At 41.3% G+C, this 24,492-nt stretch overlaps 1 protein-coding gene across 1 annotated transcript in view; it reads left to right on the top strand.

The window, feature by feature from the left end:
• LOC137373449 (sodium/potassium/calcium exchanger 4-like) overlaps nt 1-22,519 on the top strand; it is a 338,168-nt gene extending 315,649 nt beyond the window's left edge. Inside the window, exons 13-16 of the mRNA XM_068038272.1 lie at nt 6,454-6,568; nt 8,938-9,050; nt 10,570-10,635; nt 22,367-22,519. Coding sequence (XP_067894373.1) covers nt 6,454-6,568; nt 8,938-9,050; nt 10,570-10,635; nt 22,367-22,519 — 447 coding nt within the window. The remainder of the gene's footprint in view (nt 1-6,453; nt 6,569-8,937; nt 9,051-10,569; nt 10,636-22,366) is intronic.
• Nucleotides 22,520-24,492: the final 1,973 nt, after the last annotated feature.

The raw sequence follows: 24,492 nt of genomic DNA, 5'->3' as shown, positions 1-24,492 counted from the left end.
GCAGGATAAAAGTAAGGAAATCATGCTGAAATTATACAGGGCCTTAGTCTTAGAAGGGGTGCAACAAAGGTTCACTAGATTGACTGCTGGGATGATAGTACTGACCTATGAGGAGAGATTGAACAGAATGGGCCTATTTTCTCTGGAATTTAGAGGGAGAGATGATCTCATTGAAATGTATAAAATTCTTAGAGGGCTTCTGGCTAGATGCTGAGAGGCTGCTTCCCCTGGCTGGAGGGTCTAGAACATGGGGTGACAGTCCCAGAATAAGGGGTCGGCCATTTAGGACTGAGATGAGGAGAAATTTCTTCACTGAGAGTTGTGAACCTTTGGAATTCTCTACCCCAGACGATACTCAGTCATTGAGTATATTCAAGAATGAGATCAATAGATTTTTGGGCACTAAGGAAATCAGGGGATTTGGGTACCAGGTGGGAAAGTGGAGTTAATGTAATAGTTTAGTCATGACCTTATTGAACAGCAGAACAGGCTCGAGGGGCTGTATGACCTAGTCCTGCTCCTATTTTTTATGTTCTTATCAGTCTTTTGCACTTCTGACCTCTTAGATTCATATTCCCTTTTTGCTGTCTCTATCCTTTCATTAGTGTTCGTAATCATTCTGTGCTAGTATCAGATACAAACTCAGTACACTACATCAAATTTGCAGTCCTGTCACGCTAAGCGATCTTGAATTTGTCAAATCTACCCTTGTGTCAGATACAAAACATAGAATGGTTGATGTAATACAGGAAAGTTTGGGGTGAAATTTCCCTTGGATGGTAGCATAAATTGGGTGAATCGGCAGCTGATTGTACACCCTACACACTTTTCTTGTCCAGGCCCCATTTTGTGCCAGCATCCCGAAATCAATTTCACAGCGATGTCTGGTTATTTATTTTTAGCATAGGAACATTCAACACAGTAAACTTCAAATTTCACCAGGTAAAATGTGCTGAAATGGGTTACATTTTTGCTGTGTGATATTGGCTTTAAAGGCTTGTTGATGCGGAACTTATCTGTGATTGTTAATTAACTGGTAGGAAGCTAAATTCTGAGCCATATTTGTAGGTCAGAGGTTCAAATGAGCTAAGACTCCCATGGAGTCAGGGCTGGAGGTCACAGGCATCCACTTTGCCTCAGTTACACGAGTGGAGCCAGCCGGAAGATTTTCAAGACCCAGCAAGAAAAGAGAAGGCTGCTTTTATGGGGAGAGACTGACAGGATTGTCAACGAGAAAGGATTTTAAGATAGCAAGGGAAGTAGCAATGCTAAATGGCTTTGAGATAGAATTTAAGAGGGCAGGGGCATAGTGACTGAAGAATCATCCTGCCAAAGTAAAGCAGGGGAATGGAGAAACAGCAGTAATCCAGTATCAGAAGAATGGATAGTATCAGTGTGATATAGGGTGAAGCAAGAGCATGCAAGGATCGAAGACAAGAATCAGTCTTAAAACTGATTGTATAAGAAAAAAATGAATTTTGCTTTATGTTGAAGTAATTCCATGCTCCTGCTTGGTTTTAACTGCTCTTAGCAGGTGCCATTCTCAATCCTTATTTAAATTTCCCCTTAAAAGTTTCCTCCCATTCATAATATCTGTGTCACCAAATACTGCAATGGAACCTCCCAACTCTAGATCAGTGATTGCTTACTAAAGAATAGTTATAACGTCGAATTAAATACACTTGATGGTAAATGGTGTGCTAAAATATTTTTCGCAAGCGGCATTTTGCATAATTTCTATTAGGTTCAGGATATAAAAACATTATCATTCATGAATGCAAAATTAGATTTTAATATTATTTTAATTAGATCTGAAATCCTTTTTCCAAAAAGCTGTTATAATAGAATAAACCTAATAAGTTAAATGTTGAACATGTTAGATTAAAGATGTGTCAGTAACCTAGGTAAGTTTGTGAAACGTTTTGTCTGTAATTTATATATAGATTTTCATTACTGCTTATTTGAAAATTAAGTGCATAATGTCTTTAATAAATTCACAGGCTTTGCAAACAGAATCTGCTTAACTTCCTTCCTCTTAAGGGACAAGATAATATCACCAACTAAAAATTGCCCAATATTAGACTAACCAGTACTGAAGCACTGGGAATTTCCAAACTAGGTTTGGAAAATTTGATTTATGGTCATTATGTTTTCCCAAATTTTTGTTTTATTCATTCATGGGATGTGGGGGTCACTGGCTAGGCCAGCATTTATTGCCCATCCCTAATTGCCCTTGAGAAGATGATGGTGAGCTGCCTTCTTGAACCACTGCAGTCCTTGGGGTATAGGTACACCAACAGTGCTGTTAGGAAGGGAGTTCCAGGATTTTGATCCAGCGACAGTGAAGGAATGGCGATATATTTCCAAGTCAGGTTGTGCGTGGCTTGGAGGGGAACTTCAAGATGGTGGTGTTCCCATGCATCTGCTGTCCTTGTCCTTCCAGGACACAGATTTAGAAGGTTCTGTAGAAAGAGCCTTGGTGAGTTGCTGCAGTCTATCTTGTAGATGGTACACATTGCTGCCACTGTGCGTCAGTGGTGGAGAGAGTGAATGTTGAAGGTTGTGGATGGGGTGCCAATCAAGCGGATGCTTTGTGCTGGATGGTGTCGAGCTTCTTGAGTGTTGTTGGAGCTGCCTCCATCCAGGCAAGTGGAGAGTGTTCCATCACACTCCTGACTTGTGCCTTGTAGATGGTGTCAGGCACTGGGTAGACAGGAGGTGAGTTACTTATTACAGGATTCCTAGCCTCTGACCTGCTCTTGTAGACACAGTATTTATGTAGCTGGTCCAGTTCAGTTTCTGGTCAATGGTAAGCCCAGGTTGTTGATAGATTCTACAAAAGCATTCTGTTCAATAATTAAAATGCTCAGAATTGTAGTGCATGTGAGGACAGTGTCAGTTTAGTATGGAAATGGAAAATTCTGAGCTTATGATTTTCCAATGTATTGCAGAATTGGCATTGCTTCATGAAAGGGTTAATTCTAATCTTTTAATATCACTTGTTGTCCTGACACCCAATATTTATATCATTCCTGCCTTCAGTTGTTCATTTTTATTCTGTTGGCATTAAGATGTGTATACACATTATTTAGGCCATATCTGTTTTATTGTAACTTATCCTTTTTTTGATGTTCTAATTAGTATAAACAAAGTAACGTAGACAATACAGAGACTGAGAAGCTCAGGCACATGATACGTTATTGGATTATTTTTAAAAGGAGTAATTTTGGCAAGGCAATTTATAAGCAAATTTGGGCCAATGATGACTGACAATGTGATTTTATTACTTCTGCCACTTCTTATTTATTTGTCTTAGTTTCGATAGAAATTAAGACTGAAAATATGTGTTGAATATAATTTGCACTGTAGCACTTGGTGCGGTGTGAATTTCTGAGGGTAGCATGCAGTTTTTGAAGCAGACTATTCAAAGAACTATACAGGCCTGACATCTACCCTTTACGTGTCCTTCAAATAAAATAGTTTATGGGATTTAATGTACCATCTTAGGGATTTTAAACCTCCTTCTTAGCAGAGAGTTTAGATCTGAGATAAGTAACCATTAGGTGGTGACAACTTACCTTTTTGGCTGAACATTAGATTAGATTATGATTAGATTAGATTAGAGATACAGCACTGAAACAGGCCCTTCGGCCCACCGAGTCTATGCCGAACATCAACCACCCATTTATACCAATCCTACACTAATCCCATATTCCTACCAAGCATCCCCACCTGTCCCTATATTTCCCTACCACCTACCTATACTAGTGACAATTTATAATGGCCAATTTACCTACCAACCTGCAAGTCTTTTGGCTTGTGGGAGGAAACCGGAGCACCCGGAGAAAACCCACGCAGACACAGGGAGAACTTGCAAACTCCACACAGGCAGTACCCGGAATCGAACCCGGGTCCCTGGAGCTGTGAGGCTACGGTGCTAACCACTGCGCCACTGTGCCACCCATAAATCGATTGCTTGTGGTGAAGTGATTTATGACTTTAACCCGATATAGGGACTAAACCAAATCAAGTGTACATCCCTATAAGTCTCCTTTAATTAATTAATTTAAGGGCGGCACAGTGGCGCAGTGGTTAGCACCGCAGCCTCACAGCTCCAGGGACCCGGGTTCGATTCCAGGTACTGCCTGTGTGGAGTTTGCAAGTTCTCCCTGTGTCTGCGTGGGTTTTCTCCGGGTCCTCCGGTTTCCTCCCACAAGCCAAAAGACTTGCAGGTTGATAGGTAAATTGGCCATTATAAATTGTCACTAGTGTAGGTAGGTGGTAGGGAAATATAGGGACAGGTGGGGATGTTTGGTAGGAATATGGGATTAGTGTAGGATTAGTATAAATGGGTGGTTGATGTTCGGCACAGACTCGGTGGGCCGAAGGGCCTGTTTCAGTGCTGTATCTCTAATCTAATCTAATCTAATCTAATTAAGTTCAAACGGGACAAATTCTTATAGACACTTATTTGGGTCCAAAGAACTGAACTAGTCTTCCCTCAAAGAAAGAAAACTAACAGAGAATATTACCATCTTTCAGATAGCCTATTTTTTAATAATTATAGCTAAGCCATAAATATCCCAGATATTATAAGGGTCTGGGAAACTCTCTTCAATATGTATCTCCCACTTAAGGAGACACAGAGAGGGGACTTTTGTAATTGTAAATAGAATGCTACATGAGACGATTTATTAACTTTTATATAGTTATTAAAAAATTGAACATGCAATACACTTTAAGTGGCTAAGTATACTACAATATCAAAGATTACTAAGAGATGTAACACATAATCTTATTTCGATAATAGAATCCAAAAGTTCAACTTTGATATTGTTACAGCAAAATATCTTAGAATATCCTTAAATTCCTGAGTAAGCGATAGGTTGAGAAGCATTGATGAGGAATTCAATAATTCTGGTTTCTTGCTTAAAGAACTCTCATGTTTATACTGTTTCTAAGCTATCATCTGACCTTTTAGCATGTAGGTGTTACCTTTCTGTGTGTGTTTTTCCTGCTTTTAAGAGCCATATATGGTAATATCATTAGCTATCATCCCCACTTAATGTTTTTGCTGGAAATCCCCTACGCTTGAAGTTGTGAGCTTTTATCTGTTCAAAATGTTTATAAATGGGTTTACTTGGCATCTGTTTCTGTAAGTACCATTTCATTTTATTATGTTATTATCTGTAATCATTTTTTATGGTACCTTGTAGCATCCTTCTGAGTCAATCTGTCTTTTTACTAACACTATCAATTAATTAAGTTTATAGCTACCTCTTACTAACGTCACATAAGATGTTTCAGTGTGTTTATCCTCCAATTTCATGGCAACAGAGACCCTGAAATGGATTTCCCAACTTAAAAAGTGTTTCTGGTTCACATTCCATTGTAACAGGGACCTTGGAAAACCTTGAAATGAATTTTTTAACTCTACCCTTAAAGGGGAATTTCAGTGAGTCTTGAAAAGCGACCATTTATTCAATCTTTAATTCTAAAAGGTATAATATATTAATTATATCTAAATTCTACCTAATTAAGCCTATTATACCTATGTGTCATCATAGTGGTAGGCTGTCAAAATTGTGACGCCCATTGCAGACTGTTGGTTATAGAATCACCAGACAAAACTCAAAGAAAGTGGCTATACAAATGGCTGGCATATTTGATGAACATGAAAAATTTTCTGCAATTTGATTCTCCAAATGTGATGTGTGAGTAAACCATTTCACTGTGTGCTACTAAGCCAAGTGTTGAATTTTATATCAGAGACTTTGCTATTTAAATCAAAGCTGCTATTGCACAAAATACATGAGACAAATTATTATGACTCCAAACAGGCCAAAATAAATCTCAAGTAATTGAGGAAAATTCGCATTATTTATGAACAGTTATATCAACATATGTGTCATCTTAAAGGAACATCTGCCTGAATATACCCTTGTTCCTCTGGAAATCACTGATTTTTAAAATGTTAACTATTTTTTTCAGTTCTTCAGTATAGATCAAACCCGGCTGGTCCAGCCTCCCTTCCAAATCAGTCAATGTGACAAGAGAAGATTTGCCTGTATATCAGGGCCAGCTTGCAAACCTCCAGTCTGTTGAACCCATTCACATTCAGAATGATGGCCATGGTTGAGTAGCAGTATTTGTGTGTGAAATTGAAGACGCGTAATTGTTCAATTATTGGCAGAAGTGTATAAAAATAATTCTGTTGTCAATCATGCTAACTAAGAAATGCCCACACATTCAATCTATTGCATTTACAATTAACATTTGTAACTTAGACACATATCTCCTATTGTTACTATGAAGCCTGCCTCTAATGTCCATCTTTATAACTGTCATGAGATGACAAGTGCAGTAAAGTGATTTTTTTTTGTACAGATCTTACTATGTTGCATGCTTGTCATATATTTGACTAAGTTCGCCTGTTTTCTTTTTGCCATGCAGGTAACTGTGACAGGGTATACGCTTGGGATTCCAGATATTATCATGGGGATCACATTTCTGGCAGCAGGAACAAGTGTTCCAGATTGCATGGCTAGTTTAATAGTGGCCAGACAAGGTACATATATATTTGATCATTTTACACTGGTTTATTAATGGAGCTGTGCACTGTAAATACATGTTAACCTAGGCCAGCTTAGCTAAGACTTATCCATAACACTTTCCAGCAGCTCAATCTGTCTTTAAAATAACACAACTGTTTGATCAATAGAATTGATTTCTTTGTAAAAAAAAAAATCAATGTTAACATTGATTGTTCTCATGCATTGGGATTTTTTCTTGTCACATATCAGTGCCTCAGTAAATTTAATTATACAGAAAGCTCCTTTAAAGTAGTTGGAGTGGACCATAGGTCAAGTTCATCATTCTTTCCATTATCAGTGTTGTTTATAAGTCTGTGTAACTTGCAGAGAAATAATGTGTTGACTTCCCTAGCATTAGTAAATGGAGGAAAATAGAGACGGTTAGGTATGAAATATAATTTGATAGAATCACAGACATTTCAGTCCTAAAGATGGCTATTCAAACATGAGAGTGCTCGCTTCCTAACTGCATCAACCTTCTGCCGTAATTTTGGTAAGATATTAGCGGAGAAGTTACATAGAATTACGTTGAATATGTCGCACAGTAACAGGCCATTCAGCCCAAATGGTCTGTGCTGGTATTTATGCTCCAGATGAGCCTCCTCTCATCTTACCTCATCTAACCTTATCAGCATAAGGGGCGGCACAGTGGCGCAGTGGTTAGCACCGCAGCCTCACAGCTCCAGGGACCCGGGTTCGATTCTGGGTACTGCCTGTGTGGAGTTTGCAAGTTCTCCCTGTGTCTGCGTGGGTTTCCTCCGGGTGCTCCGGTTTCCTCCCACATGCCAAAGACTTGCAGGTTGATAGGTTAATTGGCCATTATAAATTGCCCCTAGTATAGATAGGTGGTAGGGAAATATATAGGGACAGGTGGGGATGTGATGGGAATATGGGATTAGTGTAGGATTAGTATAAATGGGTGGTTGATGGTCGGCACAGACTCGGTGGGCCGAAGGGCCTGTTTCAGTGCTGTATCTCTAAACTAAACTTAAAGCATAACCTTCTATTTCTTTCTCCCTCACTTACTTACCTAGGTTAAGCTTAAATGCATCCATGCTATTTGCCTCAACTACAGTTCCACATCTAGACACATTAAGAGCTGAAGACGATCATTTCTCTGGGGAACTTACACAGATGTAAAAACATGGGATCAGGAGAACTCCTGAGGAAATTCAGCATTATCTAATAATATTTGCCTCCTGTTTTTCCATACCCTTTAATACAGCCACTTACAGTAATACATTCCATATCCTCCTAATCCTTTAAAGAAAAAAATCCTTCCAAATTCCTCTATAGATTTCTGGTGTTAATCCTAAATTTATCCCCCCTTGTTAATTCAGCTGCCAATGGAAATAATCTTCCACTATTGTACTTTCTAAATTTTTTCATACCTTTTAGCACTTCTATTCCCAAGTGTTTGATTAAGAACATAGTTAAGAGTAATCTCTTGCCTCATCCCTAGTATCATCCTAGTAAATCAATGTTACACATTTTCTGTGACTCCACTTTCTGCTCCATAATGAAGTATCCAAAACTTTGATAGAAAAAAAACAACAGAAACAAATGCAACATTAAAAGAAAGCTGCGTGTTGTGTACTGAACTGATTGCCCAACTAATAAATGAGCCTAAGCTAATCATTCTATTTAGGGTCAGATTTTCTGTATTCCCCTCCTTCCCTTGGGCCTCTCCCAACACACGTCTGAATCAACCAGGTTTTCCCCAAAGTTGGTGCATATCTGCATCCCACACAAAAGATGGCCATTTTTATTGCATGAAAATGAGAGCACAAGAGTCTTAACAGTGCTACTACCTTAATTTTCTCTGGGAACACTGATTGGGCAGTCATTTGAAAGGATCCCAAAGAAGCTGGAGGGTCTGAGGAAGGCAGGCACCAAGGTCAGGGAGGCCTAAAAAGTTAAATGGTTTCTTCCCAAAGAAAGCCATCAGATCCTTGGGGCTGTAAGCCTTCCAGAATTCCTAAAGCTCACAGCCAATGGCCATTACCACTGCTAGAGGCTTCCAGCAACCTAATTCTGGGCCTCAGCCCCACTGGGGTCACTTCAAGGCCACACTCTTGATCTGAACCCACAATCCAAGATTGTTCTTGTTGGGTCAGGTGCAGTGCACTTCAGAGGAATATCAGGCCTCATGATTCCCATGTTATACCTGAACTGAACTCACACAGACTTAAACATTGTGGATAGCTCAGTAAAATTCTGAACCAAGAGTTCTGATACATTTATTTTATTACAAAAAAAATCACATTCTTACAGGTTAGTTACGCTTTATCAATTGGTACTTATCAGCCTGACAGATTTTTATAAATATGTCTATTTTACATAGGGATGGGTGACATGGCAGTGTCTAATACAGTGGGAAGCAATGTCTTTGACATCCTTGTGGGCCTCGGTCTTCCATGGGGTGTACAGACAATGGTTATTAACACTGGCTCTGTTGTAAGTACATTTTACTTTTCCGACTATTGTGACCTACAAGTATAGGATGGGTATCCAAATGATGGCCCTCAGGGCTAATGTGGCCTCAAAGCACAGTCAGCTCAGTTGCTATTTACACTTATATTTCTTATTTTTTGGTTGCCTGTTTGCATTTTTGGGACCTGGAGGCTTGGAAAGATCTGATCATAAGAATGTTGCCTGAATGGTGGATAAACTCTATGAATGAATGTTTACAGTCCAATTCGGTGACATGGCCATTTTTTGAGGTTTGAAAGGCTGACTTATAAATCTTTGGATTAAATTTTATGCTCTCCCGCACCCACGCCACCCCCCCCCCCCCCCCACCTCCCCGGCGGGTTTGGAGGTGGGGAGAGCATAAAATCGGGTGGGATGGTGGCCTCCAACAAAATTTAGTCCCGCCACTAATTGAGGCCCTTAACCGGGTAATTAACCCTTAATTAAGGGCCTCTTCCCACTGGAGTCACAATTACCCATGCAGCGGGCGGCCCGGTCACTGCACGGGAAGCATGGCATGAGAAACTGTGTAGGCTGCTTCCTGGCTGCAGTGGTGGTGGGGGCGGGTGTTGGTGGAGGCCTGTACGAGGGACCGAACATCAGGAAGAGGGGGGGAGGGCACCTGAGTGCCACCTTCCTGCCCTTGCGGCCAACCCCCTCTCCCTGCGAGACCATTCCGCCCTGACCTACCTGAGGTCTGGCTCCAGCGAAGCTCCTCGGCCTCCGGTAGGTGCAGCTATAGCAGCAGCCACCACCTCTGTGGTGGCGCTGCAGCTGCCGACCTCTGATTAGCTGGCAGCTCTGGAAGGTCAGGACTTCCAGCGATGGGGTCCTAAATCCTCTGGAAGACCCGTTGCTGTCCAGTTAAGTGCCTGATTGGCACTAAATTCAGTGGGCCTTCGTGGAAGATGTGGCACGGGAATCTCGGCGTCAGGTTCCCTCGACATCGAGACCCCCGCCACCAGCATAAAATTCCCACCATGAAATTATAACCACAGGCTTTAATTTGTATCGGTGGAATTAAAAGCTAAGTTTTGAGATAAGAAGCAAAAATTAAACTGCAATTTTTTTTTAGATGCGTGCATTGTCTGCTTGTGTAACTTGTATTTTAAAATTATATTTCATTACTTAGTTAGTTCTGACTTTCTTCTGCTAACAAACTGTGATCAGTTTGCATTTCCCATGATGGAAAATAAAATAGGCACCTGACAGAGACGAGAATGCTATTTCTGAGCCATGGTTGACAATGAAAAGGTCACTTAGACACACCTGAAGAATTATTTGACAAACTTTGAAACAACTAGAAATTATCAACTCAAAACTCCAACTTCAGGTAAAATCCCAACTAAAAATCCTGACCTCCAAAGGACATCCTTTCCTAAACAGGAGACCAAATCAAGTGCTGTTCAAGTGTTCTGAGGCAGAAGTCATTATTAATGCTGCAGTATATCCTGACAAAGCTAACCTGCACTTTGTGACTCAACAGTTTCATTTTATTTTACAGGTACGCATCAACAGCAGAGGTCTTGTTTATTCTGTCATACTTCTTCTAGGATCCGTGGCACTCACAGTAAGTACACAGCTTTCTACATGTGCAAATATCATCTGAAGGTGCAAGTTGTATCTCCAGCCCAATGGCATAAAATAAGTAATGACTGATGGTTTTCAGTCCCATGTTGTGCCATATGCTGGCAAATCCTGGAGCAGCATTGACAGTACTCGTGGAAATGCTGATCTCTAGCTGGAGTATGGGGAAGGTGCCATTGGGAGCGATCTGCTGTTATTTATTTTAGAAGTCTTCTGTCCATAATGGCTTTACAAAAGGTAAGCATAGTTCTGGCAGTGTAAAAATTGTTGTTGGGACTGTATTCTAGACTGAATAATATAACTAAGAGCTATCTTTAATACAGTAATAATTATATTTAGTACACATATGGCTGGATTTTAAGGAGCCCTTGACATCAGGATCCGTGGCGTGGGGAGGCCTGAAGATGGCCCCAGATGAGGCTCACCATGGACCTCGACACCCAGCCCAATCCTCCCAATGGTGGCGAGGCACCATGGCAGTCTCCCCGCGGCTGGGTGACGGGATCACAATGTGAAAATAATTAATTTAAGTAAACTTATGTCACCGCCTGAGGTCCCGCTGCGATCTTCGGCCCGGTGACCAGCATTCCCGCGCCTTCAGACCACCATCCAAGGAAACGAGGTGCAACACTGGTGGGGAGGGGGAGGAGGTAAGTTCATCAGTGTGGTGGGTCAGTGGGGGGAGAGAGACGGGGTCAAATTAACATCATGGTTGTAGGGGATGGTGGGAAGGGTTGTAGTTTCAAGTTTCTGCAGTTTGTGCGGTGGGGGGGGAAGTCAGATGGTAAAGGTAAATGTTTTTGGGGAGGAAGGACAAATAATTAATTCAATTGTTATGGGGGGGCGGTGGGAGAGGGGCAAAATAAATGTTTTAACTCAATTTAATTCATTCTATCTTTAAGTCTTTAAATAGCCAGTAGGGCTAACAGCCGTTTAAAAATGGTGTCAGCGCCTGCACACAGTCAGCTGATGCCATTTCCGGGAACTGACAGCCCTCCCCCTCCATGTGAGCGGGTGGTGGGTGGGGGGGGGGGGGGTGGGGCCTGCCCCGGCTATTTAAATGAGCCAGCAAGCTTATAAAATCCAGCCCATACTAACAGTTCTGTTTATCCAAAGAAACACAGGGCGGCACAGTGGCGCAGTGGTTAGCACCGCAGCCTCCAGGGACCCAGGTTCAATTCTGGGTACTGTCTGTGCGGAGTTTGTAAGTTTTCCCTGTGACTGCGTGGGTTTTCGCCGGGTGCTCCGGTTTCCTCCCACAGCCAAAGACTTGCAGGTGATAGGTAAATTGGCCGTTGTAAATTGCCCCTAGTGTAGGTAGGTGATAGGAATTATGGGATTACTGTAGGGTTAGTATTTGCCTAACGATCAGCCTCAAGAAAACGAACATCATGGGACAGGACGTCAGAAATGCTCCATCCATCAATATTGGCAACCACGCTCTGGAAGTGGTTCAAGAGTTCACCTACCTAGGCTCAACTATCACCAGTAACCTGTCTCTAGATGCAGAAATCAACAAGCGCATGGGAAAGGCTTCCACTGCGATGTCCAGACTGGCCAAGAGAGTGTGGGAAAATGGCGCACTGACACGGAACACAAATGTCCGAGTGTATCAAGCCTGTGTCCTCAGTACCTTGCTCTATGGCAGCGAGGCCTGGACGACGTATGTCAGCCAAGAGTGACGTCTCAATTCATTCCATCCTCGCTGCCTCCGGAGAATACTTGGCATCAGGTGGCAGGACCGTATCTCCAACACAGAAGTCCTCGAGGCGGCCAACATCCCCAGCTTATACACACTACTGAGTCAGCGGCGCTTGAGATGGCTTGGCCATGTGAGCCGCCTGGAAGATGGCAGGATCCCCAAAGACACATTGTACAGCGAGCTCGCCACCGGTATCAGACCCACCGGCCATCCATGTCTCCGCTTTAAAGACGTCTGCAAACGGGACATGAAGTCCTGTGACATTGATCACAAGTCGTGGGAGTCAGTTGCCAGCGTTCGCCAGAGCTGGCGGGCAGCCATAAAGGCGGGGCTAAAGTGTGGCGAGTCGAAGAGACTTAGCAGTTGGCAGGAAAAAAGACAGAGGCGCAAGGGGAGAGCCAACTGTGTAACAGCCCCGACAAACAAATTTTTGTGCAGCACCTGTGGAAGAGCCTGTCACTCCAGAATTGGCCTTTATAGCCACTCCAGGCACTGCTTCACACACCACTGACCACCTCCAGGCGCTTACCCATTGTCTCTCGAGATAAGGAGGCCAAAGAAGTATAAATGGGTGGTTGTTGGTCGGCACAGACTCGGTGGGGCGAAGGGCCTGTTTCAGTGCTGTATCTCTAAATAAATAAAAAATAATAAACATATGAAAATGACTGACTGTTGGTTAATCCAGCCTGTCCCAGACAGTTGTGATGCCTTATTCATCACAATACATACACTCACCACCCACCTGGAGCCTTGTATTCTCCTGGGAGAAGCAAAACATCATATAAAAATCCAGTGCAATAAAGGAAAGAAAATTGAAAATTCAATTCCAACCCCCTTAGTTAATCGAAACGAGTCCAGGAGATCATACTGGCCCTGATTAATGTTGCGGAATATCTACCTCTTGTGCGAGGTGATCTCCGCCCCAACCAGAAATAGGTCCAGATTTATCCTGAAAGAATTCAGTCAATTCACAATTCTTGTGGGATTCATCACAAGGACCGTCAACCTGTTCCACAGTTCCACTATTCTGTGGCAAAGGAGGAATCGGCCAACATCCAACCTAGTTCTTGTAGTATTAGGATTTGAAAGGGTTAATGCTTGGGACAGTGTGAGTAACATTTCCCACTATGATGGTGTAAAAGATCACATGAGAGAGACTTGAGGAGAAGCAGCATGGCATCAGTAAAGTTAGACATACTTATATAAAGCTGTATATAGTTCCTTAATATGTAATAAACTAGTTACTATTAAAACTTACCAAAGACTCAGTAATCTCTCCTAGCTAGACTAACCAAACATACAACAGTTCTGAAACGTTAACTCTGCTTCTGTCTCCACAGATGCTGCCAGACCTGCTGAGTATTTCCAGCACTTTCTGTTTTTATTTCAGATTTCCGGCATCTGCAGTATTTTCCTCTTATTATACAACAGTTTTGCCCTTACAAAACTAGTGTCACTCCTGGTCCTCGTTAATCTATCCTGTTGAAATAATTAATCCACATAAATACAATCTTGTTCCTTCATTAAACCTCGATTAAATCACTCTGAAGTGTACACTTTTCCAAAGTAGAGAGATCCAGCTCATTGAGCCTATCTGGCTAACGAGGATATTTTAAACTGGGAATTGGTCTAGTGGCCCTCTTCTGCACTCTTTCCAAAGCTACAATATCCCCCACTATGTGAGGAGACCAAAACTGGATGCAGTATTCTAACTGAGGCCTAAGCAAGCTCTTGAACAAGGACAAAATTGTATACTTTGTTTCATTTTGAATTGTCCTTTGAATACACCCTAGAACTTAATTGGTTTTAGCGATAGCTGCATGAGTGTCTGTCTAGCCATGGACCTTTAGAGATTCCCTCAGCAGGTCTGGCAGCATCTGTGGAAAGAGAAGCAGAGATAACGTTTCGGGTCAGTTGCCCTTCTTCGGAACACTTTGGGTTCCGAAGAAGGGTCACTGACCCGAAACGTTAACTCTGCTTCTCTTTCCACAGATGCTACCAGACCTGCTGAGTGGTTCCAGCATTTCTTGTTTTTATTTCAGATTTCCAGCATCCGCAGGATTTTGCTTTTATGACCTTTAGAGATTGATGTGTTAAAACATCCAGGTCTCTTTCCTTCACCGCTGGCTTTAATTCTTTGCCTACTAGATGTGTGATTATTTAGCATTTTACCTGCTAACGTGCATAGCATCCGCTTTTCTAAGTTAAGCAGGCCCAATCCCCAAACACATCTAGATCTGTTTGTAGTAATTAAGCATCCTCAATAGTCCTAACTCTCGATCACATCTTGTATTATCAGGCTGTTGGCTGTAATTGACAATCTTGGAGCTATATTCTTCAGTTTGATGATGTCTTTATTAGGTTGGGAGCTGTATTTATCAGTCTAATGACTACATTCTCAAGTCTGAGAGCTGTATTCATTAGTCTGATGGTGTACTTATCAGTCTGGGACCTGTATTACTGAGATTTCAGTCATTGTGCTGCATTTTAACAATCTAGGAACTTGATTATCTATTCTGAGGGTTGCTTATCAAAGAATGCTGAATTTAATACTTCGGCAGTCTTGTAGTTAGCAGTCTCATGTGCCTCTCCGAGGGCATTGTTAAGAATTTGCAACAGCCTGTGTCTGAAAACAATATTCTATGCCTCTATTCAACAGTACTTAGGAGGCTGAAGCTTTCTTTGAGTTCTACCACTTGTATTTACCGGTTTGATGTCTCTATTTATTATTCCAAGATTTACAGTGGAATTTAATGTTGGTACTTATCAGTTTGTGAGATGTACAAATCAGTCTTAGAAAATCAGTGCAGTCAGCACACCCCAGAATGCAAATATGAACATACAGTATTACTGTCTTTGCGACGTCCAATCAAATATGATCTTTCACCTCCAACAGTTGGTTCAGTGTCCATGGGATCTTGCAAGGCTCCTAGCCAATGTTAGGACTCCATTCTGGAACAACTCTGTGCCTGGACCTCGAGGGCCAGCTAGATATTCAGCTATAGAGGGCATCACAACTCAACCCAACCCTGTCCTCACCTGATGTCTGCACTCTCCAGATTTGGGCACGGATCCACTATCAGGAATCAGACCCCTGGCTGCTTTTTCTCCCCCTTCTCCTCCTCCCAAACTCAGGGCACTGTGGCACATTGTAGCACCTTTACTGCTAAAACAGCCAAAATCACCCAACCCCGCACAGACTGTGGATTGAACTGGCACTGCTTGGTTGTTATGATGCTGAAATTTACAATACATTTAGCCACTAAGTCACCAGGGAAAGATACAGTTCCACATTTTATATTCTTAGCCGCATTTTGCTGATGTGCCAAATATGATTCAGAGCAAAACGCAGAATCGCTTGATTCCTTACACAAATGCTGTGACTTGCTTAGAGTGCACCCTTTTAAATTGGCTTATGTGCCATTAAATGAACTGGAAACCAAATAGTTGTTTGGTAGTACAGAACTTGAATATTGCTGAAAATAGAGACATGTTGTCGAAGCTTTTCAACTTGCACTCATCAGGACAATCTGCAAGATGGCATCTACCCAGTAATGTAGAAAATTTCCCTGTACACAAAAAGCAGGACAAATCCAACCCAGCCAATTACTGCCCCATCAGTCTACTTTCAATCATCAGTAAAGTGATGGAAGATATCATCGGCAGTGTTATCAAGCAGCACTTGCCACTCAGTGACACTCAGTTTGGGTTCCGCCAGGGCGACTCAGCTCCTGACATCATTACAGCCTTGGTTCAAACATGGACAAAAGAGATGAACTTAAGAGGTGAGGTGAGAGTGACTGCCCTTGACATCAAGGCAGCATTTGACCGAGTATGGCATCAAGGAGCCCTAGCAAAACTGAGGTCAATGGGAATCAGGGGGATAACTCTCCGCTGGTTGGAGTCATACCTAGCACAAAGGAAGATGGTTGTGGTTGTTGGAGGTCAATCGTCTGAGCTCCAGGACATCACTGCAGGAGTTCCTCAGAGTGGTGACCTTGGCCCAACCATCTTCAGCTGCTTCATCAATGACCTTCCTTCAATCATAAGGTTAGAAGTGGGCATGTTCGCTGATGATTGCACAATGTTCAGCAACATTCATGACTCCTCAGATACTGAAGCAGTCCGTGTAGAAATCCAGCACGACGTGGACAATATCCAGGCTTGGGCTGATAAATGGCAAGTAACATTCGCGCCACACAAGTGCCAGGCAATGACCATCTCCAACAAGAGAGAATCTAACCATCTCCCCTTGACATTCAATGGCATTACGATTGCTGAATCCCCCACTATCAACATCCTAGGGGTTACTATTGACCAGAAACTGAACTGGAGTAGCCATATAAATACAGGAGCAGGTCAGAGGCTAGGAATCCTGAGGCGAGTAACTCACCTCCTGACTCCCCAAAGCCTGTCCACCATCTATGAATGGGTGCAGCTCCAACAACACTCAAGAATCTCGACACCATCCAGGACAAAGCAGCGCACATGATTGGCACCCCATCCACCACCTTCAACGTTCACTCCCTCCACCACCGACGCACAGTGACAGCAGTGTGAACCATCTACAAGATGCACTATAGCAATGCACCAAAACACACCTTAGACAGCACCTTCCAAACCCACAACCTCTACCAACTAGAAGGACAAGGGCAGCAAATGCATGGGAACGCCACCACCTGCAAGTTCCCTTCCAAGTCACACACCATCCTGACCTGGAACTATATCGACGTTCCTTCACTGTCACTGGATCAAAATCCTGGAACTCCCTTCCTAACAGCACTGTGGGTGTACCTACCTCACATGGACTGCAGTGGTTCAAGAAGGCAGCTCACCACCACCTTCTCAAGGGCAATTAGGGATGGGCAATAAATGCTGGCCTAGCCAGCGATGCCCACATCCCATGAATGAATAAAAAATAGAATATCAATGTAAGGGAAAACAACAACTTTGTACTATATGAGAAGAGAGTGCTGATTTGTTGGCAAGTGAATTCTGATTGGTAGAGACGTTGCCATGGCGAATGCACCAGTTTACAGTGACTGACAATTAACTGCCAAGCTTTGTTTGAAATTTAAACCAGGCAGCTTGACTCTGATTGGTCAAGGGATTGCCCTGAGGATTGAACCAGCAATGGCTGTCACTTATTTTGTTTAGCTGAAACAGGTGCAATGTTTGTACATGTTCTTTCTGTCTGCAAAGAACAGGTCCCTGTGTATTAGCAAAGCTTGGCAGTTAACTGTCAGTCACCGTAAACTGGGGCCTTCTCCATGGCAATGCCTCTACCAATCAGAGTTCACTTGCCAACCAATCAGCACTCTCTTCTCATACAGTATAAAGTTGTTGCTTTCTCTTACATTGGTTTTCTTGCGGCTTGTCCTGATGAGTGCAAGTCGAAAATCTTCGACAACATATCTCAATTTTCACCAATACTGAAGAGCTGGTAATCATGACAATGTAGACTGCATACTGTGTTACAGTTCTGCACTTTTTAATTACTTGTGTTAAACCAAATTACTCCTCTTATCTGATGCAGAGAAATTTTTAATGTTAAAATAATGGACAAACCAGCAGTTGAAAAGAAGCCAGCTTCCTCTCAGTATTCAACTACAGATGCAGAACTTTGAGCAAGAATGTCTCCTTTCTGATCCAATTTGCATGTTGCATTTGTGAGCGGGAATAAATCTAGAAGAATCACTCGACACTCAGGTCTGCTCCAATGTCAAACAGTTTATTGAGTTACGCCAGCAGGGAGCAGGTCACTGGGCTGTCTAGATGCCTCTCCACTGAACAAAGGAAAATCCACAACAGATATACAGTTACTCAGCCCATCCCGGCTGGACATAATCCAATCATAACGGTTATTGATTACATATATTACATTCATTACCAATAAAATAATTAATTATACATCATGTGGTTGTGGGGATAGCTCATGGTACGCCCCTGACCATCTCAGCTTGTTTACCAAACCCCCCTTATCAACTATCCTTGAGTCTTCACAATGAATCCTTCTACCTCTATCAGGCCTGCATTCCTAGTTGCTTTGTGTAGTCCGCAATTAGACAGAGCAGCTGTCTTATGCACTGATATGGGGGGCCCTCCTTGGTCAGGCTAATTGCCTGTGCTAAGCAGTACCATTCTCAAGGCTGCAAGCTAACTAACTTGTCCCACAATGCCTTGGGTAAATACCCCATTTTGTAACAATGTGTGACTACACTTTCATCTTATTTATATATATATATATATATTTATTTAGCTGCATCGGCCACAATTTTTCCCTCTACACATTGTAAAACTTCCATCTAGTGTCTTCAACATGACTGTTTGTTAATATGACATGAATAAATTAAAATGAGGAAAAAATTATTACACAAGCGAGTCTGTAAGAATTTGAATTATTCTCCAACTACTGATGTCTGGGTACAGTGTTTCATTACTCCAACTACAGCAGTCTAGGTTTTTAACCACCTTCTCTCAGCACTGTCCAGAATGTATGTTGACCCAGATAGGTAGAACACACCATCATTCTGAGAAGATCAAATTCAATAAAGATGAACATACTCCTGTGCCTACCCTATGCAGCAGAAGCATCTCAATTGCTGTGGGCAGGCTATGTACAATCTTCTCTCTTGTTGTGTTCTCCATTACAACAACCCAACTCTTGGTGATTGCCAGCAAGGTCTTCCCAGAGAACTGTGCATGGAAAACCAATTCCATCTGATGACATGACAACCCTCAGAAAAGGCCAAACAAACATTAGGATCTATGCCTAATAATTCAAAGTTGTTTTCTGTCCAAAAATTGAATCATCCGGTAATGAAAAGTGACTGGTTTGCACTAAAAAGGATGCAATTCAAATTATCGAAATTTCAATGATGCAATTGAATTAACAGCACAGTGTAGTCGATCTAATCCTCTGTTTCTGGACAGACACATACACCTCTATAAAGATATTAATGATACCAAAGCAAAATACTGCAGATGCTGCAAATCTGAAATAAAAACAGAAAATGCTAGAAGTACTCAGCAGGTCAGGCAGCATCTGTGGAGAAACAAAGTTAACGTTTCAGGTCAATGACCTTACATCAGAACTGGAAAATATTAAAGATGTAACAGGTTTTAAGCAAGTACAGAGGCAGGGTAAGGAGGGAAGGGAGGAAAGAACAAAAGGGAGCAGAGATTATGATCTAAAATTGTTGAATCTAATGTTGAATCTGGTACTTCTTTCAATTTAGTATACTGTGTTTGCTACTCACAATTTGGTCTCATCTACATTGGGAGATCAAACACAGACAGATTGAGTGTCTGTCCTTAGCCTGCTATAGTGTTCTAATGATGTTCAGTGGAAGTTCAAGGAACAGCACCATATCTTGTGATTAGGCACTTTACAGCCATCCAAACTCAACAATATAGAAAGAAAAGGACTTGCATTTATATAGCGCCTTCCACGACCTCAGAATGGCCCACAGCACTTTACAGCCAATTAGGTACTTTTGAAATGTGGTAAGTGTTATAATGTAGGAAATGCACCACAGCCAATTAGAGAACAGCAAGCTCCCACAAACAGAAATGTGGTAATGAACAGATAATATCTGTTTTGGAATGGCATTGTGGGTTCTGGCTAAATGTAGATAGAGACAGTCAAATACAAAATGGTTCTTGATCTGCTGGGAGCTTGTAAATAGCATGCAATATAAAACAACTGGTTATGCAAGGTCAGATACATTATTTGAAGTTCTACTGTTGGAGGCAGGTGGGAGGACAGAGAGATATTTTTCAAATTCTTCCCTCAGAAGATTAAATAAATTGGGTAGAGTCCATAATAAGACTGGTCTGACATGGTTTATAGCAGGAACAGGATAGATAATCTTTTCTCAGTTCATACTGCCTTCCAATCTTTTACCTTCATTGCACAGAAAGGTTTGAAAACAAACAGTTTTTTGAAATGGATTTTAGTAAGGCATTTGACAAGGTCCACATGGCAGACTGGTCAGAGCTGGCGGGCAGCCATAAAGACAGGGCTAAATTGTGGCGAGTCGAAGAGACTTAGTAGTTGGCAGGAAAAAAGACAGAGGCGCAAGGGGAGAGCCAACTGTGCAACAGCCCCAACAAACAAATTTCTCTGCAGCACCTGTGGAAGAGCCTGTCACTCCAGAATTGGCCTTTATAGCCACTCCAGGCGCTGCTTCACAAACCACTGACCACCTCCAGGCGCGTATCCATTGTCTCTCGAGATAAGGAGGCCCAAAAGAAAGAAAAAAAAAGAAAACATGGCAGACTGGTCAGAAAAATGAAAGCCCATGGGATACAGGGGAATGTGGCAAGTTGGATCCAAAATTGGCTCAGTGACAGGAGACAAAGGGTAATGGTCGATGGATGTTTTTGCGAATGGAAAGCAGTTTCCAGTGGCAATCCACATGGCTCAGTGTTAGGACCCTTGCTGTTTGCGGTATGTATTAATGATTTGGACTGAAATGTGGGAGGGAAGATTGGGAAATTTGTGGATGATACAAAAATTGGCTGTGCAGTTGATAGTGAAGAGGATAGCTGTACACTTCAGAAAGATATCAATGGTTTGGTTGAGTAGGCGGAAAAGTGGCAAATGGAATTCAATCCGGAGAAGTGTGAGATAATGCATTAGGGGAGGGTAAACAAAGCAAGGGAATACACAATAAACGGGATGATATTGAGAGGGGTAGAAGAAGTGAGAGACCTTGCAGTGCATGTGGCAAGGTGGCAAAACAGGTAGATAGAGTGGTGAAGAAGGCATATGAAATGCTTTCCTTTATTGGCCGAGGTATAGAATACAGAAGCAGGGATGTAATGCTGGAACTGTATAAAACTCTGGTTAGGCCACAGCTGGAGTATTGCATACAGTTCTGGTCATCACATTACAGGAAGGACATAATTGCTTTGGAGAGAGTACAGAGGGGATTTACAAGAATGTTGCCAGAGCTCGAAAGTTGCAGCTATGAGGAAAGATTGGATTGACTAGGGTTGTTTTCCTTGGAACAGAGGAGGCTGAGGGGTGACTTAATTGAAGTGTATAAAATTATGAGGGGCCTAGATAGAGTAGACAGGAAAGACCCGTTCCCCTAACAGAGAGGTCAATTACCAGGGGCCACAGATTTAAGGTGATTGGTAGAAGGATTAGAGGGGGCATGAGAAAAAACTTTTCACCCAGAGGGTGGTGGGTGTCTGGAATTCACTGCCCGGATTGGTGGTGGAGGCAAAAACACTCAACTCTTTTAGAAGGTATCTGGACCTGCACCTGAAGTGCAGTCACCTGCAATGCTACGGATCAGGTGCTGGAAGGTGGGATTAGATTGGGCGGCTAATTTTTTTCAGCCGGTGCAGACACAATGGGCTGAATGGCCTCCTACTGTGCTGTAACATTTCTATGGAAATATTATATTCAGTAACAAAAAAGATGAAGGAAAAAGATGCAATCTATGATTAAAATATAATATGGCCAGCAATAACAAATGAATAAAATAATGCTTGTGAATGTATGCAGCACTACAAAGCAGAAAGGTTTAACATGATGCATTTTGCTTGTGGTCAAATTATAAGTATTTTTTGCCTGCTGGTTGTTATGCCTGCTGTGTTGGTCAGAATTATTTTCTGGTAATGAAGACCTACAATAATTTTGAGCTTTACTGTATGGTATTTTACTTAAAAATAAAGGCAATTCTCATATATTTTGGGAGTTTCTGAGAGATAGTGGCCAATATGGAATTCAGACAAGTTCCCATTGATTAACTTCACACAGAGGCATCGCATTTCATGTTTCATCAAATTCTTGCTTTGTTGACCTGTTTTAAATGTGAAAATTATTTTAAAGACTCAACATAATTAATTGCTGGAATGGAAAATATAGATTGATTCTTAATTTCAAAGCTACCAGCTAAATAAATGTTGAAAACTGGCAACTTCTTACATAAGTGCATGACAAAGTGACTGTGTATCCTTTCTGTTATAGTAACTGTGTATACATTTGTGGTTCTAGGTGGCTGGCATCCACGTGAATGGATGGAAACTGGATAAAAAACTTGGTATTTATCTGCTCACCCTCTATGCTGTTTTCTTGTGTTTCTCAATATTGATCGAATTCAATGTGTTTACCTTTGTCAACTTGCCAATGTGCAAAAAAAACATTTAAACATATTGGACAGTCACTGGAGACCATCGAATAGAACCTTCCTAGGCTCTTCTTGCAATTCTTTCTTTCACGTGTAAAGAATGATTTTTGGCTATTTTGAAAGTTAACTGAGCTTTTGACACAGAGCCAAAACTAATATTTGAAAAAAAATACTGCTCACTAATTGCTGTATATTAAAGTCTAATAAGGAGCTCACACTCCCTCCTATGGAGCTTTTAAGAAGTACACCTGTAAATTTTCAACTTGTCTACGACATCTGGAGCACAGTGTTTATCTGAATTTCCTGTTCATTTTATAGCCTCCTGCTTGTGCATACAAGCACAAAATTATAATATATTAAACAGCACGAACACTGCAAATCAGTCTATTTTTCACAGGACTTCACCACACATGTTATGCGTGGGAAGCAATTTGTTGGGCAGCCCTCTTTGACCTAATTTTTATTAGGCCACACTACATGTGGAAACTTGTCTCTGTTTTTGTTCAATAATTTAAAATATATATTGGAATTGTATGTACTTGAAAAAGATTATTTGTATATTTGGTGATAGTAGCTTCAATAATGAATGAAAATGCTAACGTTCTTGTACATTTTAATAGCAAAGGATTTTAAGTTTGAATTTTAATTCATAGTATTTTGATATCATGTTATATATACATTTACATATATAGAGAGCATACAAAAGACAGAGTTCCTTTTATGAAAAGAAGAACTTTGTACACATTTTTAAACATTTAATTCATTTGTTCCAGTTATGATGGACATGGATGAATTCATTTGGACTGAATTATTAAGTGCAATATAGTTCCTGCAGCATTTTATGATATTTTGGCAATATAAATATTACTCCTATATCTTATCCTCACTATATATGATGAGCACACTGCCACATGTAACAAGAGTCTCTGAGTAGGACTATTTGATTATTTTTAACAAGTCTTTCATTACATTGAAAATTGAAGAAAAGGGATGCTAACCCTTTAATTTGTACATTTTCACATTAATGGTTGCTTTCTGCATGAAAGGCAATGGACAAAGAGCAAATAAATCTTCCTTGCTAATGAGAACAGCTCGATGTAACTAGATGTAGTTTAGTAACATCTTTGAAAGCATCATTGAAAAGATGTTATTGTTCCTATTATCAATCATATATTTAAATGTTTTATTGTAAGACTGGCAATGGCTTTTTAAAAAACCCTCTAGACTGCAAATCATCATTTTGCTATTAAAAGCTTCAAATTAAATGCCAATCCTGGAAAATGATAAAATGAATAGGCAAATTTAAACATACATATGGACTTCATTGTTTCCTCCACAAAACTACACATTACACAGCAAGGAATAGCTGGAAATAAGCTGCCCACCAGTCATTATTTTATTACTGAGCATCTCTGCATCCTGCTTACATTGGCGGGATATGGGATTCTTTAAATCAAAGTGTCACATTTTGTAGCACTGAACAGTTTGCAGTGAAACTATTTTGTACTACCTGCAAATGCACACTAATTCTCCTTTCAAAGGGATTCTGGTGCATTTTTTCCACACATTATTATATCCTCTTTTATTGTGAACACAACCTAGCTTTCACATTTTTGAGACCATTTTAATGGTATCATGGCAATAAAATGGCTGCGCTCAAAATTAAATGTTTAGACTCTGAAATGATGGTTAAAACTTTATACTTTGTAAGTTTATTGATTCTGTATTTATGATTCCTGCTTGTTTAACAGTTTAACGGATTGTTGAACTGCAGTTGCACCTTTTGGTGTCTTTGCCAGCCTAGAGATGGGCAAGGCATGTGTATAATATGATGCAGAGAAAACTGCAGTGCTGGTGTTATAAATTAGTATTTTACATTGTGCAGCTTGGTGGGTGGGCTGTGGTGGTGGTGGTCGTGGAGGGCGGGTGGCGCCGTTGCTGTGGGAGAGGCCATTGCCGCCGGAAAGCTCCTCTATGGGCCAAAGAGTACCCG

This window comes from Heterodontus francisci, chromosome 9 (genome assembly GCF_036365525.1).
Source record: "Heterodontus francisci isolate sHetFra1 chromosome 9, sHetFra1.hap1, whole genome shotgun sequence".
Taxonomy (NCBI): Eukaryota; Metazoa; Chordata; class Chondrichthyes; order Heterodontiformes; family Heterodontidae; genus Heterodontus; species Heterodontus francisci.
This window is presented reverse-complemented; position numbering and strand designations above follow the sequence as displayed.